Below are 15777 nucleotides of genomic sequence, written 5' to 3'. Positions count from 1 at the left end.
TAACAAATGGAAATTTCTATATATATACATGTACACATAATCAATTTTCGCTGTGACTAGTGCACGACGATAATGCAGTCGATGGTTACGTAATACCGCGAATCGACCTGACTAATTAACCACGTATCTCAGAGTCATGAATAAATATATCCTGGTGTGAGTAGGCTTGAAAATAATCTATGTCCTTGTCGTGCTTTTACGTCGATGCAGTTTCACATCCTCTGTGAAACACTGTTTGCATTCGTACGACTGAATATTCCGTGTCGTGGCACACTTTTCCTTTTTCTTTTCTGTTTCCATTGACGGACCAGCTTTGTTTTCCCATTCGGCCGTATTGAACAATGCGTAATAATTCGTCAATTTCTCGTATTCTTCACCTTACGCGTTTCCTTTTCGATATTCACCACACGAAACATTCACGGTCACGATCAACTGAAACCTTCGTTGACAAGAGTTTTCACTCTTTCTATCCCTTCGATCAAATCCCCATTATGCGCGAGTAAATTATATTTATTTAGCACGTTAAAGTTTTAACACAGCTTAGCATCTCTGTCGATAATTAAACGAATAATTCTTTGACCTATTTTCAAGCTTCGTTCACGAACCTTGAATTTCACGCGATACGTGGAATGCATTAATAAGTTAACAAGATAATTTATTTTTAAATTGTTTCCGAGAATTCGAGCTAAGTAATATAGTACTAATTTTTTGTTTTAGGCAAAGAAAATCAAGTGGAAATATGAACGATAATGCTGTATGAACTATCCAGGCGACGAATACACATTTCTCTATAGATCGCGTGAAAGTATTATAGTAAACGAGAAAAATGGAATATAGTATGGGGAAATAACGAGTCTGACTAAACGTACATAAACGTGCGATCCGGTATATAACATTGGGCAGAGGCCTCGCCCTGAGCATCCGTTTTCCACTGGCCTACTAAAATCCACGTCGTGTATGAAAATAGAACTGTCATAGTGGCAAGAGAAGAGCTAGTCGATTCGTAGATTAGAAACGAAAGGAGGAGTCCGAACAGAAAGAACGATAAAACGTTGCAATCGGTGGATCGAATCGAAGGAAGGAACTAAAACGATGATGTATGATGGAAATTGGATGAACGGGAAGGACGAACGTTCTTCTTATCGTTCCAACCTTTAGCCTAATGGATATCGTGCGATTGATCATCGCGTGATCCTCTCTTTCAATGGAACTGCTGGTATCGAAGAATATGCTCGTTACGATAGCTTCTAATTCGCAGATCGAAGGCGTGACACGGAAGGTTCGTTTGAAAAGTGAAATTCTTCTTTCAAATTGTCGATTAGAATATCCTATAGTAACCAATTATACGACTACAATTAATTTAAAGTCAATTTTAATACATTAATCTTTAATATATTAAACTGTTGTATATTGTCCATTAACTAATCGAATGAAACAAATTTAATGCTTCCTGTTTCTAGATACATCGGATCACCTTCGATTTTAAGCAACCCAATGGTGTGTAATGGTCGACCAGTGAATTTCGCTGTAGCACCGATTTTTACCAGCTTGAATAGGCCAGCTTCCGGTGTTTTCGAACCGCTGAACTTCTCTAACAAAAGTGTAGTCAAGGTGTAAAGAGGACACGGACCAACTCGTGCCAACTTTACTCTTTAAGGCGGCTGCGTAATTTCATTATCCCAAGAGGGATGAATTCCATAGCGAAGGACAAACTTGGTACGATTTAGAAGTAATAAACGCATAATGATCTCGTTACGTAGCAGTAACACCGATCTTTAGAATCTCTATGTCAAAGGTTGTATCTTACGATAAATTAACTCGAAGATTAATAACAAAGGACAAGGAAAACTATAATACTATAATACTTTTAAGCTATAAGAGCGGTAGATCACTTGTTTGCTATAGTTTTCTTACTGGTTCTTATCCAGAGGAAACTTGAGTTACACCTGGACATACATTTCATAGAAATAAATAAGAATTTTGTGTATTTCCTCATGGTGCGTATCCGACTACGTAACAACGAAGAATTCATGAATTATTCGAGACACGCGATCAGCGAAAGCTACTTGCGAGTAAAATCATTAACTATCTGTCCAGTCGGGATCATCTCCAGAGGAAATTTCATTCTATCGAAATTGAAATAAACAGATTTCTATACGATCTGTTTGCAGAACATTCCTTTAATTAATTCCAGACCTACTGACTGATACGATAAAACTCGTGTATCGTAAATTATGTTAGTTGCAATTTTAGGCTCGAAACATTTTCATGAACGTTCCACGCTAATTTGGGTCGTGGTGTCACGCGTCATAGAAACAGAAACGATTGCCTCTACCGTTACACTGTTTTAGCGATAGGTTAGAGCAACCGCAACGCGTTGTTGAAGAGTTTGTACGAGAAAAACGATGGGCGATACATCGCGTCTTCTGATCGGTGTTTTCATGAACCGTCAAAATCTGTGCTATACCAGAATCACAAGGAAAACGAACTTTGTCAAGCTGATTCGTCTAACTGAAATAATTAGACTGCGCGTCACATCAAATTAACGATTCAAGTATAATCGGATTACATCGTTATTTCGCGCTATTTAGATTGAAAAGGAAAATTATATAGATAAATAGCGATTGACTAAATGAAACTGCTAGATAAGAAAGTATTCCGAATACTTTATTGTATTGACGCTGACTATTTTCTCCTGTGACGAGTAACAAAGTGACGAACGTTTGTTTTTGACAAACAAACTGACGATAATGCGCCAAATGAGCAAAGTGTTAAATGTCCGATTGGATCGTTACCGCTTCAAAGCGCAAAGCGAGAGAGGATTCGAGGCTTGCAGAGATTTTCACGGTTCGCCGAGGAACGCAGGTCGCTTAATCAAATTGAACGATATTTCGCGGGAGAACGCGTAACGCGCGACGAATATTCAGTGAACCCTAGGTTTAGACTGACAAATCGGATCCTTTTTCACTATCAGTCAGTAAGTTAAGAATTTTTCATTGATTTTTAATTCTCGCTTTTCAACGACATCGAATTTTGATCGACGTTCAATATTTAATAACTCGAATGATGTAAAAAACTTAATCGCTGAACATATTAACTAGCAATTATTATTTGTTCGTATCAAACTAATTTTGTTTTAACGATTTCAGGTTGCTTCAAAGAAATATCTAAGAACCTTTAAGAATATTTGCGAATCATGGTGAAATATGCAAATGTCTATGACCACGAGATAAAGAAGGACAGAAATCCTATGAGCAAATTATAAATCTAACTTGATCGAAGAGTAAAAAAGATCGTGTGTTTGTTCGATTTTGCATAGAACCTAGAACGTATTTCCTCGAGAGCAGTGGGTCACCTATTCTAGTCAGCATGATACCGGCCAGATGAAATCCTAGATCGACGGTTACCATAACGACCAACGGCTCTCCCTTTATTATTTCCCTACATCACGCTCGTGTACACTGCAGTACACTACCAGATCTTCCGCATCCCCTGTCCCACCGTCCCATGTGATTACAGGACGAGATGCTTTCATTCACAACCCCCTAGCGTTCTATTTTCTTTCTTTTTTCATCGTAGCTTTTCTATCGCGCCGCCTATACTCGACAGATTGCATAGTACGTTTCGGTAAATTCAATGAAGAAACGTCGATTCGTTTTTGACCGGTAATAATATTTCAATCCACGCTTGCGACTGATTCGATCGTCCAACACTGTCTGTCAATCCCTCCACCCATCCTTCTAAATTCACGACCGAATGAAAACGACAATGGGCTTTCGATTGAACTTTTGACAATCGTCAAGGAGAATAATGAAACGCTAAAGTCTCGTATTGTTAGCTATTAATCCTTCTCCCTCTATGCGTAAGATATAAATGAACTTATCAAACTTTTTTCTGCTTTAGGAAAATGCTGAATCTAGGTCCTGATACTACATCGAACGAGGTCGATTCATATATATGTATATATATATACAATATATATTTGCTAGGCCAACTTGTATATACACATAAGGAAACAATGTCGAGTTTTACGCAACACGCAAACACGCGAACGTGACCGTTCCTTAGCGAGATAATACATAAACCTTGTATGCCTGTTTGCAAAAACATTTTTCTAGGATTAGCAGGATCGCCGTGTAACGAGGAAAAAGTCCGAAGACCAAGGTAACCAAGACCTTGAAAACGAAACGCAGAATGAAAAGAAGCTATCTGTCTTTAAACGTAATGTTTCGCGTCATACCTGGACGATGCATCATCGTTTCTTGTGCAACATCCTTCGTTTCATTGCATTCGATTCAAGCCTGATGTTTCGTATTCGCCGATCTATCTGCTTTTCTTATTTTAATAGGCGTAAACATCGCGAAAAAAAATAATTATGGACAATTAAAACGACGAAGAGGTAAGCTTTGATCCATATATGAGATCCATATATTTTTAATAAATGCGAATTATTCGTAATCTGTACACCAATCTGATCGTTAAAAATAATTTTCGTCGGCAACGAAGTACAAATTTCTAATGATTCAACTTATAATTTGTAGGTATCCATTCGCTTCAGAACAGAAGAAAGCGTTACGCAGTCCGTTCTCTTTTTATATAACAATTGGTAGAACGTCGGCGAACTTGGAAAGCATCATTTATTTGCAACGGAATCAGAAAAAACAGTATTCCATTCATTTTAATTACTCTATTTATTTGTCTAACCCTCAAATAGTTTAGTTTTGAGACAATAACGCGCTCTATGTTCGTTACATTTATACAGGCATAAAGTTCAGTAATTAAACAGCCATGCAGTTTGCCAGGGGGGAGGGACGCAGGACATCCTACGAATTACTCGTCATCGTGTTACATCATTGGTCATGGATCCAATAATAGACGACGATGAATAGAAAACGTTTAATATTGTTGGTAAGTATGGTAGGAATGAAATCGATATCACAAACTAACTCGTCAAACAATCACCATGTGATAGACTTATTGCATATTTATTCGAAGGCGCGAAAGGATACGTCGAAAGCATTGATTTTTATTATTCGTTGAATTTCTTCCGACATCCTTTAAAGTTTATTCGTTATAAATGCCCAAATAGAGCATAAAGTTGTCTGTATTTCGTTTTATAAGTAAATTGTATATTTTGCGTAGAGAAGAATTAAGTATTATTGTATTTACATGACGCATAGTATTTATGTACTGAATTCTGGAAATTCTGAAATATGCAATTTTAAACTTCAGATCGTAAAATTCAACTGAGAACTATAAGAATGGGTGCCATGATAATCGCGCTAACAGTCGGCTTACGATTGCTTTAACAACTTAATTAAATGTACGATAAAAGCATTATTGTCTTAGCCCTTTAAGAAACCTGACTGAGGATATTCCCAAGAGGCAGTGACTGAATCGTCGAACACTCCTCTTATCGTATACAATATTTTGCCCTTAGGCGTTTTGATACGTGACACATTGTCGAAGGATTTCGATACGATCGGGGACCGAACGTATAAGTGTAAGACCTCGAAAACTAGAGTGGGTCATTAACGAAACAACTCGACGGTTTAAATTGTCAAGATCAGTAAAATAAATTACCGATAAAATGATCAATCTGATCGATAATTTTCAATAAAATAGAATGAAATAAACTAATCTTTTATACATTCGCTAAAAGAAGCGTCGTAACAATTGCAGAGACACGAAAGGTTTCCGCAGCTTTATTCCCGATCCAAGTTATGGCTTCTAAGTAAATGATTCGAATTTCTCTTGATCATAAAACAATGCTTAAACAAACTTTGTTTAAAAATATTGTGTATTCAATTGGGTGATTTGATTATAATGATATATGATGAATTGTAAATTGCAAGATACAATGGAAACAATTCAACAATGTTGAAAGAAAAATTTTACTATTCCTTTGCTTGTACGACAGAATACTAAATATTATTAATACGATATTTTTTTTTATTTTCTTCTATGATACAGAAATGCGAGTGTTATTTTTACTACGTTGGTAGCGTGTTCGTAACTGCGCAATAAACTATGCGCACTTATATATGTATGTATAGTACAGCAAGTCTAAATCATTGACTGAGTTATGCCTATAGTCAGTATCTAAACTTTAAAGTAAGGAATTAGGTTAGATCCGAATTCACTGCGTATTTCGTTTTAAAATCCATCTGTGATTATTACGATATTATATCAAATATCACATATTTATAAGAGGTTAAAATGTTTCGAGTCAGCGTAAGAGCTGTTCGTAATGCTTTAGGAAGTAAAACTTTTGCAAACGCACCGGCTCAGGAACAAGCACTCTCGACAGCCTTTAAAATTCAAGATCCAAAAGATTTTAATGATCGTGTAAAAAATTCTAAAGTACCCGTGATCGTTGACTTTTTTGCAACGTATGTAAATATTTAAGCTGCGCAATGATTTATTGAAAACAAGAAAGAAAATGATATTGTATGTAATTCATGCTGCAGATGGTGCAACCCCTGTCGCATGCTTACACCACGCATAGAATCAGTAGTTGCTGAAAAACAAGGAAAAGTTTTATTGGCGAAAGTGGATATTGATGAGAACAGTGATCTTGCGTTGGATTATGAGGTTAAGTTTTGACATATCTATTTTTCCATAACTTGTAATTAAAATAACTGAAATAATATAAAATTTTATGTGTAGGTAGGGTCTGTTCCTGTATTAATCGCGATGAAAGACGGGAAGGTTTTAGATAGAATTGTTGGCCTTCAAGATGTAGATAAACTTAAACAATTCGTAGATAAATATACAGAATAATGTAGTTTGTTTTGACCGTAACTTTGTTATGTAGTCAATAAGATATTGTTTTATAATATCTTATCAGGCAATAATTGTATATTAAAAAATGTCATTCTTTTGTAAAATGAATCTTAAACTTTATAATTTATCTATATATAAAGAATTGTTGAATAAATGATTGTCATATAAATATTTAATATATTTAAGTATTACAAGTATTTAAATGTACATTTGGCATATTATAAAATTTGCTTCTAGGGTGTATACGAAAGATAAAAAACGTGTAAACAATATATTACAGAAGTGACTAAAATGAAGCAACTTGTTACTCCTTTGTTACGCTTTTAAAGAAATTATGATTCGGTAGGTAAAGCTTGTAAAAGCTTTCTTGCTCTTTGATAAGCCACAGACTCAACTTTGTCTTTGTTTTCTTCGTTTTCTTCTATTGTTCTTATAACATCCATACCTTTTTTTAGAAGCTGCTCTCTTGCCATTCCTTTACATCCTTCAAAATATTCTAAAACTGTGGGGAAAATGTCATCTGGAATAGAAGTCTGATCCAACAGATTATCCATAAGCCAAATCTGTCGCAATTTCTCAAATTTCCATTCGTTTCGTGCATGTTTCCACTATAATAAAAAATATGTTTGTATCGCGAAGAAAATGACAAATTAATCCAGATATTGTACCTTTGAAACATAATTAAGTCCCTTTTTCATTGCCTTTTTCTTAATAGCCATTTTTTTTTCATTCTCTTTTATTTGAGCTTTTTCTTTCTTTAGTTGCCTTTTAGAAGGTTCCTTCGAAGTTTTCGAATCGGTTTCATTTATTTCTCCTAAATCTTCTGTTTCGTTTGAACTGTGGGACAAATATGTGGTATTATTGTATATAAACGGTAAACAAAATAATTTTTTCTTATTTCACAAAATTAATAATCTAATTAATAAGTTGTTATCTAATGATTAATAACTTACTTTAGCTTTTTTCTTGATGACATAGTTTGATTATCCAATTCCTCTTCGTTGTCTATCTTTTTGGTCTTTTTATTATTAATATTTTTTTCTTCTTTGCAATTAGTAACTTCTTCAGAATTATCATTGCAATCACTGTTATTTAATTTCCGTTTTGTTTTTTTCAGTTTTTTATGCTTTATGCGTTGTTCATTAACTTCAACTATACTAGAAAAATTTTCGGATGTATTAATGTCATCATTCGTTTCTGCAGCAAAATCTGAAAGCATAATAATGTAGAACTTTACTTTCTATTTTGCTTTCCTTTCTCTTATTTTAACTTCGGTCTAATTAAACATGTTACCACGTATAAATAAAAATTACGAAATATTTACCTTTTGATTTATATTTGCTTTTTAATTGATTCTGTTTCTTTGAATTTTTAACCTTACATTTTAACGTGTCTTCACTACCCATCGTAACATCTAAATTAATCGATCGATTTTATATATACTTATATGTAAATACAATGTCACATTTATGCCTTTAAAATAATATTCTTGTCATTAAAAGTAAATATTAATTGATATATAAAAAATAAAATTAAAACATAGTTGTCATATGTGTACGTTATTGTAATATATAGAATCACGATTATCCGCGAAAACGAATTTAATGATGTTTAAATAAGGTAATAATAGAATATCGAAAACACGTTTATGAATTGTAACGATTAAAAATAAATTTGAATTATAAAATAACAATTACATTTTCGAGCCAACTTTTATAGATTAAACATATATATTGTGAAATTTCAACGCTCTCAGCGACGCAATATTTATATTGCGTATTTTTTCTCAAGGTAGAAAATAGTGTCTGTTATTAGTAAATAACAATGAACAAAAAAATTTTTGGTGCTTTATTACGGAGTGAACATGCAAAAGCATTACTAGAAAGAAGGTATATTTAAGTATGCAATGATTTATTCGTGTAAAATTTTGAAATATATTACACAGTATAGGTTAAATGCCGTATAGTTATAATGTTTTTACAAATACCTTCGTTTTTAATAGCTTAAGGTATGATAACATTGTTTTAGATACGCTTTGCCTCAAATATTTTGTATTTCAAAGTATAATACTGATAAAAAAAACAAAAGTGATTATGACGATGAGCTTGACAAGCCCATTAAGTTTTCAACATCTAAAGCAGCAACATGGCCTGCTGGATTTTCGAGTGATAAGCATCTGGATAGACCAACGTACCAGTCAGAAATCATAGCATTAAGTCTAATTGTTTTTTATGTATATTTTACTATGCTTAGAGAAGAAAACGATATCGATGAGAAAATGGTAGAAAATATACCTGTAGAAATTCTGGAACAAGTATATGGAAAAAATGCCACAAAAGCCAAATAAACATAGTTGTAAATTAATGTAGTTTAATGTTGTTACCAAAATATTACACAAAAGTATTTCTATGATTGTAACAGGTACTAAATAAATTAATTATAGCGGATATAATAATTCACCACGTATTATGTTATTTACTATTTTTTTCCATTCAATAGGAGGATGACGCGTAATTGTATCTGGTATACATTTATTCCATGTGTCACACCATGGTGCTACAACCATTGTCATTATTAATATAATTGGTCCTTCTGTACCATGCGAGTGCACTTTAATATTTACAACACCTAAAGTTTGTAAAAAAATTAACGCATAAAAAATTTACACAATCGATGCACTAATAAACAAACCATATAATATTTCACTTACTGCACATATTGTAAGAGTGGAATAACCACTTGAAGAATGTATATACAGGCATGACTTGAAGATAAAATTTCATTCTTGTCAAGAAACCTCCAAAACCAATTAACATCAATCTAAGCTGCAATAAGTAGTCATTAGCTTCTGAATCATAATCAAAATCTAATGACAAAAATAAAATATACCATAGTAAATACTGCATAGTAAACCCATGTTGTTGGCATAAGAAACAATAAAATTGTAAATAGTAAAGTTCCCACAAACAATTGATCAGACTGATACTGACAAGAATCTACTCTTTCTCTTAATGGATTTTTTTTCTTACCCAAAAATAGTCGAAATAAGGCGGTAATACCTTTTAATTGAATGTTAAATAGCCTAGAAAAAGACCAAATTAATGTTTTAATTATGTTTTTGAATCTTTTGTGTTTATTTAATTTTTTACTACCTTGCAGCATATACATAAATGCAATAAGCATGAAAACTGACAAGAGCCAAAAGATCAGCTGCTATTGCTATTTGAAACGTGATGCCAAGCTTGCCAAATAACATCAGCACTTCAAAAGCAAAATCCATTACAGGTTTCATAAATATTAAGAATGTCCACCACAAATGTATGTGGTATAAAAAAAATTTTCCCAGCATATTGTTTAAAGCATGATTTAATTTTAAACCAGCTGGTACACCCATTAGCCAATGAATTAAATCTTTTAAAAATGTTACTACTTTCTGAAAAATATTTACAAATATCAGTTAAGTACAAAATTACTCATCATAGAAAAGTGCTGTTCAACTTGCCTCTGCATTACTTAAAAGTATTTGAGAGGGAGACATATATTCAAGGTAATGTAATAATAATTGTAATAGAAATATTCCTAATAACATATCTATCACCACTGCGAATACATAATTACCAGTTTTTAGTGTGAATTTTTTGTTCTTTATCACAGTGATCAACATCCACTTAAGATTTTCCAGCCATTCATTAACATGTAAACCAAGGAATGAATATTTTAATACCAATGATAATTTGTTCATTATTTTGCTGAGGAAAAGTACTGGATAAAAGTATAAAAGCATATGATAAACTAACAGAGTTTCTTTCATATATGTGAACTTTCCTTTCTTTTGTATTTCTCTTTCCACTTGTTTGTTCTGTACAATATTCATTAATTCATAAAAGTGATCCCCAGATGCTGTTTTATAAGCAAATAATTCTGTTTTTTGTAAAGCTAGTTGATCATAAATCGTGATAACTATATGATAGTGTACAGTTGAGATTTTTTTATTATTTACAATGATACCTTTCAAACCATAATTGTAAATATTTCCTTGACAAGAAGCAGTGGTGTGTAAATATATAGTAATCCAATCTAAATATTTTTTATCTATGTATCCACGTTTATTTTCTGTACCAGAATAATATCCAATTATATTAGCACATTTCAGTGTTTCCAAATGATCCAAATTATATGTGCCGATAACATAAAATTTTTTAATTCCCCTATTTTCATCATACACAATTTTACCAAACATGTATCCAGACTTTTCTTGATAAAGTCTGTTTGGTAAAAAAATTAAGATAGTTTTCATTATGCCTTTATAAACCAAATTATATTATCTGTTTGAATCTGTTTCATTGAAAAATTAAAGTCATTGTTTTGATATTATCAGATGCATGTGCACACTGCTACCTTGAATACTGCTGTGTTTAGTGGTGCTCAATATTACGACAAAAAATCTGGAACACAAATATTATATTTATATGTATAATTATTAATTGATTTCTATAGGTTAGTTTTTTGAATGTAAATATATATATATATATATATATATAAATATAAACACATTGATATTTACATTAGATAGAATGGTAGTCATTTTTAAAAAGAATGTTGATGTAGAGGTAAGCTCCACTGTTCGTTAATTTTTGGCCGGTAAATCATCAAATTTCAAATACAGAAGTTTAGAAAGTGGCTGAAATTTGAGAATTTAAGAATTCAAGAATTCGAGAATCTGAGAATTTGAAAATTCGATTATATAAAAATTTGGAAAGTCAAAAATCTGAAAATTTCAAATTTCTGTGTACATGTCATATATATATGTATTTGATTTCTTGAACTCGAAAGCAAGCGGTGGGAGGCTCATTCCATTGCACACAAATACACATCAAAATGGTACGCTTCTTGTTTTCTGTTATTCGCGGTTCAGGCAATTCTAAACCAAACGAATGTTAATTTTACGCACAGTGCATTTGCGAAATGTTGACAAGTGGTCAGCTGTTTCCGGTTTATAAAAATATAGGTGGTTCAATAGGAATCCACGAAAAACCCGGCTAATTATTTTTAATTAAATAAGGAGCATTTTAACTATCAGCACCAGAATAAACAAGCAGTGTGTAATGAAGTTCTAATGTACGTTACCTTTTTGCTTGGTTTCCTTTTCGTTGTTACGGATAATGTTGGAGAAGGAAGAGTTTGAAGCAAACACACCGAGAAATGGTGATAACTCGCCCGCTATTGCATCGAATTCAGGAAGTAACGACGTGGCCAAGGAGTCGTATCAGAAGTCTGCGGTAGAAGAGAAATTGGCCAGCAAAATGTTTTCGTATGCTAGAGAAAACATTTGTTTTTTTCTCGCGATTATTTTTACCGCTCTAGCTGTTCTACATCATTCGTAAGTTGTAGGTTATGTCGATTCTTTGATTAAAAATTCGTATTGTAATTTAACTTTACGTTTCTTCATTTGGTAACAGTTTCATCAATTTGGAATGTAGTAAAATTTCTTTTTCATTTCTTGTGTATAACTGTAAATTATCAATTATTCTCATTGCAGACCTCCCAAAGTGTCAAAACCTCCATCAGCTAAACCATTTTTTAATCAGAGTTCAGTGGTCTTGGATTTTTATAAAGGGCATCTAGGAGCTATGATAGAAAAAGTCACAGAGGCAGATTTTAGTTTTGTTATGTTTTATGCCCCATGGGATGCAGAAAGTCAAACAGTACGTCAAGAATTTGAAGCAGTTGCTGAATTTTATCATACTCAGGTATCAAAAGTTTTATCAGATTTCTTTTATGTTGTATTATCAGATTGAAATAAATATGAGTTTTAGATTTTTTTTGCTGCCGTTAATTGCTGGCATCCGAATTCAGAATGTAGAACTCAATATGACAAAATTCAAAGTTACCCGGTATTTATGCTTTATCCTTCGAGGGATTCTGGTATACAATACAGGGGTATACGTACATGGCCATATATGGCAAGATTTGTTAATGCAGTGATGAATCCAATTATTAGGATAACTTGTAAAGAACAATTAGTAGAATTGCTTGTAAATTATGATGTAAGTGTTAATAAGTTATTTGTATTATCGAAAAATATATTTATAAACATATAAATTACCTATTATTTTCGTTTCAGGCTGTTGTAGTAGGTTATTTTAATTTCACAAGAGTAGATAGAACTCCTGGTTATAGAGAATTTTATAAGGCTGCTATAAGAGCTCTAGAAAGGGATCCAAATAGGGAATTAGTTTTCGCTATTGTCACCAGTGCATTATCTAGCGAAGCAGATTATAACGTTTATAAATTTCCATCTGCAAATTTGCTCATGTGGAATGAATCTCTGGTAAGTATTAGATAATATTTTTACATTCGTGCAGAAGTACACATATATGGGATACATAAAGCAGAAACATTTGCATATGTAGCACAGTTAAATGAGTTTGAGAATTCAAATGTGTAGAGGTATCCAGAAGACTCTGAGTGGACTTCAGAAAACATATTAAATTGGATTATCAGCTCCACTCATCAACCAGCTCTTTGGCTGCAACCTCCTGGAGTAAAATCACTAACATTCGCGCCATATTTGAAGGAAGGACCTGTACTTTTTCTCTTCACACCTCGTAATCCTTTACATTCTGAAAATTACAATTATAATCTGGTGTGTAGCAATGCAAATACCAATATAGCTATTAAATCATAAAGAATAAACGTTACATTAATTCTTTAGATGAAAGAAGTCGGATTACAATATTATAGTTGCACAAATAATATCTTGGCCAAAGGTATAATTGAAAATTTCATTCTCAAACGTCGTACTGCTATTACCAGGCATTCGGAAAAAAATAAATTATGTACGAAGCTGTTGAAGGAAAGCAAAGGCCTGTTAACTAAAAAGACAGTGAGCATTTCTATGCAACGATGGATCAATGATAGCTGCTGTGCTAATATTGTAATGAATAAATGTACTTTGTGTAAAAGGAGTATATCAAACAGTGCCCAAAAGGATATGTCCGTTTGTAAACTTATTTCTGACAAACTTGATCACGTATGTAAAGATACAGATATTTTTAAAATTTCTTCTGTGGCTAATTTGCCAGAGAAATACGAAATTTGTTGCAATAAGGATTATGAAACGGTAAAAGATGAAGAAGGATTTGAATCTAAAAGGTATGCATGCTTTTATCTTAAAAGTTATTTCCTTAATTAATACATGTATTATCCTATTTTAGCCAAAAGTACAAAATGTTGTCTACTTCAACCGAAGACGATGTACAATCTTCAAATAATGTTAAACAATCATATTTAAAAACAGAATGCAAAAAATGGATGGCAGGAAACAAATATCATCAACCAGTATTTCCACGAGATTCTTCTGAACATCAAAATATTAATTTAACAGAGTCAGTTTGTAAAATTAATAAAACACTGGCATTAATAGCAATCGATAGTTTGTATTACTTCTATTTTGCGGAAAGTTTTGGAATAGATATTTTAAGAAAAAAAGATAAGACTGCTGTCATTATAGTAGATGCTGCTGTAAGTTTAAACAGTTTAATTTGTTGTTATGCAATTAAACCCATTAATTTATAACCATTCTTTCAGCACGAGAGTCAATATGTTATGCACGATGACTTTAATCGATATAATCTCGTACAGTTTATAAACAATTATACTCAAGGATTTTTACAACGCACGCTACGATCCAATAATTCGAGACGTTTTTTGCAAAAGTTTAAAACCAAAATTAATTGTGAACCAAAAGATACACAAAGTATATGTATACCAGAATTAACAACTGAAAGCTTTTCAAGTATCGTTTTAGATACATCAAAGGTAAATTAATAGAACTATGAAGATATTATAGAGTTAAAATGTAAAACTTTGCTCAAGGATTATACCAAATTCAATACTTTTTATTTCATAGGATGTGGTTGTAATGTACTACTCTCCTTATTGTGCATTTTGTAGCGCGATATTTTATGTATACTTAACAGTAGCTCATTATTTTCGCGGAATGGATCATCTTTTATTCGTTAGAGTCGACGGTGATAACAACGATTTACCATGGGAATATAATATGAATCGATTCCCATCTATTCTTTTTTTCCCTGCCAAAAGGTAATTAATAAGAGTACTGATTATCGTGTTTTACGATAGATATTCACCATCATTATTTCAGAAAAGAAGATAGCACAGTGTATCCGTTTTCTCTACCGGTTACAATATCCAATCTTGTTAATTTCGTCTTAGCGAATTTGGACGGAGATTCGCACGTTGAAGCTCTTGTAAATATTTGTCAATCTGGAGCTGGTGAAATTCCAAATGTATGCATTGCTCGAACTCGTTGGCTGTGTTTAGATATCATTCAACAATTGCTTCGAGATTATAGAAAGTTAATAAGGCACATTAGTTTAATAAGAAGAAATACAAAGAATAAGAAGAAAATCATTTTATTAAAATTAGCACACATCAAGGATATACATTTAATATTAGGTTCTACTGATGACCTGAGAAAGGATCAACATAAAGTAAAATTTATTAGAGAAAAATACAAAAAATATTATGAACTTATTAGGTCAATTGAAGTAGATAGTAAACAAAGTGTCACCGAGAGTACGACAAATTCTCTTTTACGACAAAATGTTATCGAAAAAAAAACAATTAAAAGCGAATTGTGATATAAACTTAATAATAGATATATTATAATAATTGTTATTTCACTTAAGTTCTTTTATAACTACGTACTAACGCATATACCTCATGAAGATTTTTATTTTGCAAACATGAAACGTGTTCAGCTAAGTTGTACATGTCGCAGACAAATGAATAGTATAATATACAGAAACAATTCTGTGTTGCCCTTTTCGTAAGTATACGTTGCAAAAAGAGGTATACGTTTATTATCTCTGTATGAAACATTCCCTGATTACGTTTGGATATTTAAATGCGTTTATACAAGTTTACGACATTCTATAAAAAAAAAAAAAAATGATCTGCTCAAGA

General features: G+C 32.4%; 4 protein-coding genes across 6 annotated transcripts; 3 read left to right on the top strand and 1 right to left on the bottom strand.

The window, feature by feature from the left end:
* Nucleotides 1–6067: 6067 nt before the first annotated feature.
* Nucleotides 6068–6957, top strand: LOC100877598 (thioredoxin, mitochondrial). The gene is made up of 3 exons (XM_003708218.3): nt 6068–6392; nt 6471–6594; nt 6670–6957. Exons 1-3 carry the CDS (start codon nt 6220–6222, stop codon nt 6781–6783), a joined length of 411 nt encoding a protein of 136 aa, XP_003708266.1. The 5' UTR covers nt 6068–6219; the 3' UTR covers nt 6784–6957.
* Nucleotides 6941–12054, bottom strand: PIG-Q (phosphatidylinositol glycan anchor biosynthesis class Q). Its single transcript, XM_076534484.1, is given in 9 exon segments — nt 6941–7394; nt 7455–7623; nt 7740–7995; nt 8111–8216; nt 9227–9414; nt 9497–9611; nt 9676–9868; nt 9939–11231; nt 11914–12054. Coding segments are annotated over 8 exon segments (2448 nt in total). The 5' UTR covers nt 11084–11231; nt 11914–12054; the 3' UTR covers nt 6941–7118.
* LOC100883345 (uncharacterized) lies at nt 8238–9245 on the top strand. Its single transcript, XM_003708269.3, has 2 exons — nt 8238–8675; nt 8815–9245. The coding sequence occupies exons 1-2, from the start codon at nt 8611–8613 to the stop codon at nt 9131–9133; spliced, it is 384 nt and encodes a 127-aa protein (XP_003708317.1). The 5' UTR covers nt 8238–8610; the 3' UTR covers nt 9134–9245.
* LOC100883456 (thioredoxin domain-containing protein 11) lies at nt 11949–15489 on the top strand. Of its 3 annotated transcripts, none has more exons than XM_003708270.3 (10): nt 11949–12166; nt 12326–12536; nt 12603–12833; nt 12911–13117; nt 13235–13432; nt 13502–13941; nt 14004–14310; nt 14377–14607; nt 14699–14892; nt 14954–15489. In XM_003708270.3, exons 1-10 carry the CDS (start codon nt 11949–11951, stop codon nt 15450–15452), a joined length of 2736 nt encoding a protein of 911 aa, XP_003708318.1. In that variant the 3' UTR covers nt 15453–15489. The 3 variants fall into 3 exon arrangements, with proteins under 3 accessions (XP_003708318.1, XP_012152599.1, XP_012152597.1); XM_012297209.2 differs by having other exon boundaries at nt 14959–15102; XM_012297207.2 differs by having other exon boundaries at nt 12035–12173.
* The last annotated feature ends 288 nt before the right edge of the window (nt 15490–15777 follow it).

The sequence above is a fragment of the Megachile rotundata genome, chromosome 8 (genome assembly GCF_050947335.1).
Source record: "Megachile rotundata isolate GNS110a chromosome 8, iyMegRotu1, whole genome shotgun sequence".
In the NCBI taxonomy this organism is placed as follows: Eukaryota; Metazoa; Arthropoda; class Insecta; order Hymenoptera; family Megachilidae; genus Megachile; species Megachile rotundata.
Note: the sequence above shows the minus strand (reverse complement) of the source record. Positions and strands in the feature narration are given on the sequence as shown.

Bases quoted from the DNA above. Each gene is read 5' to 3' on its own strand.
- LOC100883456 (XM_003708270.3), top strand. From the start codon at position 11,949: ATGTTGGAGAAGGAAGAGTTTGAAGCAAACACACCGAGAAATGGTGAT. The intron at 12,537-12,602 runs GTATCAAAAGTT...TATGAGTTTTAG, and splicing joins CTGAATTTTATCATACTCAG to ATTTTTTTTGCTGCCGTTAA. The intron at 14,893-14,953 runs GTAATTAATAAG...TCATTATTTCAG, and splicing joins CTTTTTTTCCCTGCCAAAAG to AAAAGAAGATAGCACAGTGT.
- LOC100877598 (XM_003708218.3), top strand. From the start codon at position 6,220: ATGTTTCGAGTCAGCGTAAGAGCTGTTCGTAATGCTTTAGGAAGTAAA. The intron at 6,393-6,470 runs GTATGTAAATAT...TTCATGCTGCAG, and splicing joins ATCGTTGACTTTTTTGCAAC to ATGGTGCAACCCCTGTCGCA. The intron at 6,595-6,669 runs GTTAAGTTTTGA...TTTTATGTGTAG, and splicing joins ATCTTGCGTTGGATTATGAG to GTAGGGTCTGTTCCTGTATT.
- LOC100883345 (XM_003708269.3), top strand. From the start codon at position 8,611: ATGAACAAAAAAATTTTTGGTGCTTTATTACGGAGTGAACATGCAAAA. The intron at 8,676-8,814 runs GTATATTTAAGT...ACATTGTTTTAG, and splicing joins AAAGCATTACTAGAAAGAAG to ATACGCTTTGCCTCAAATAT.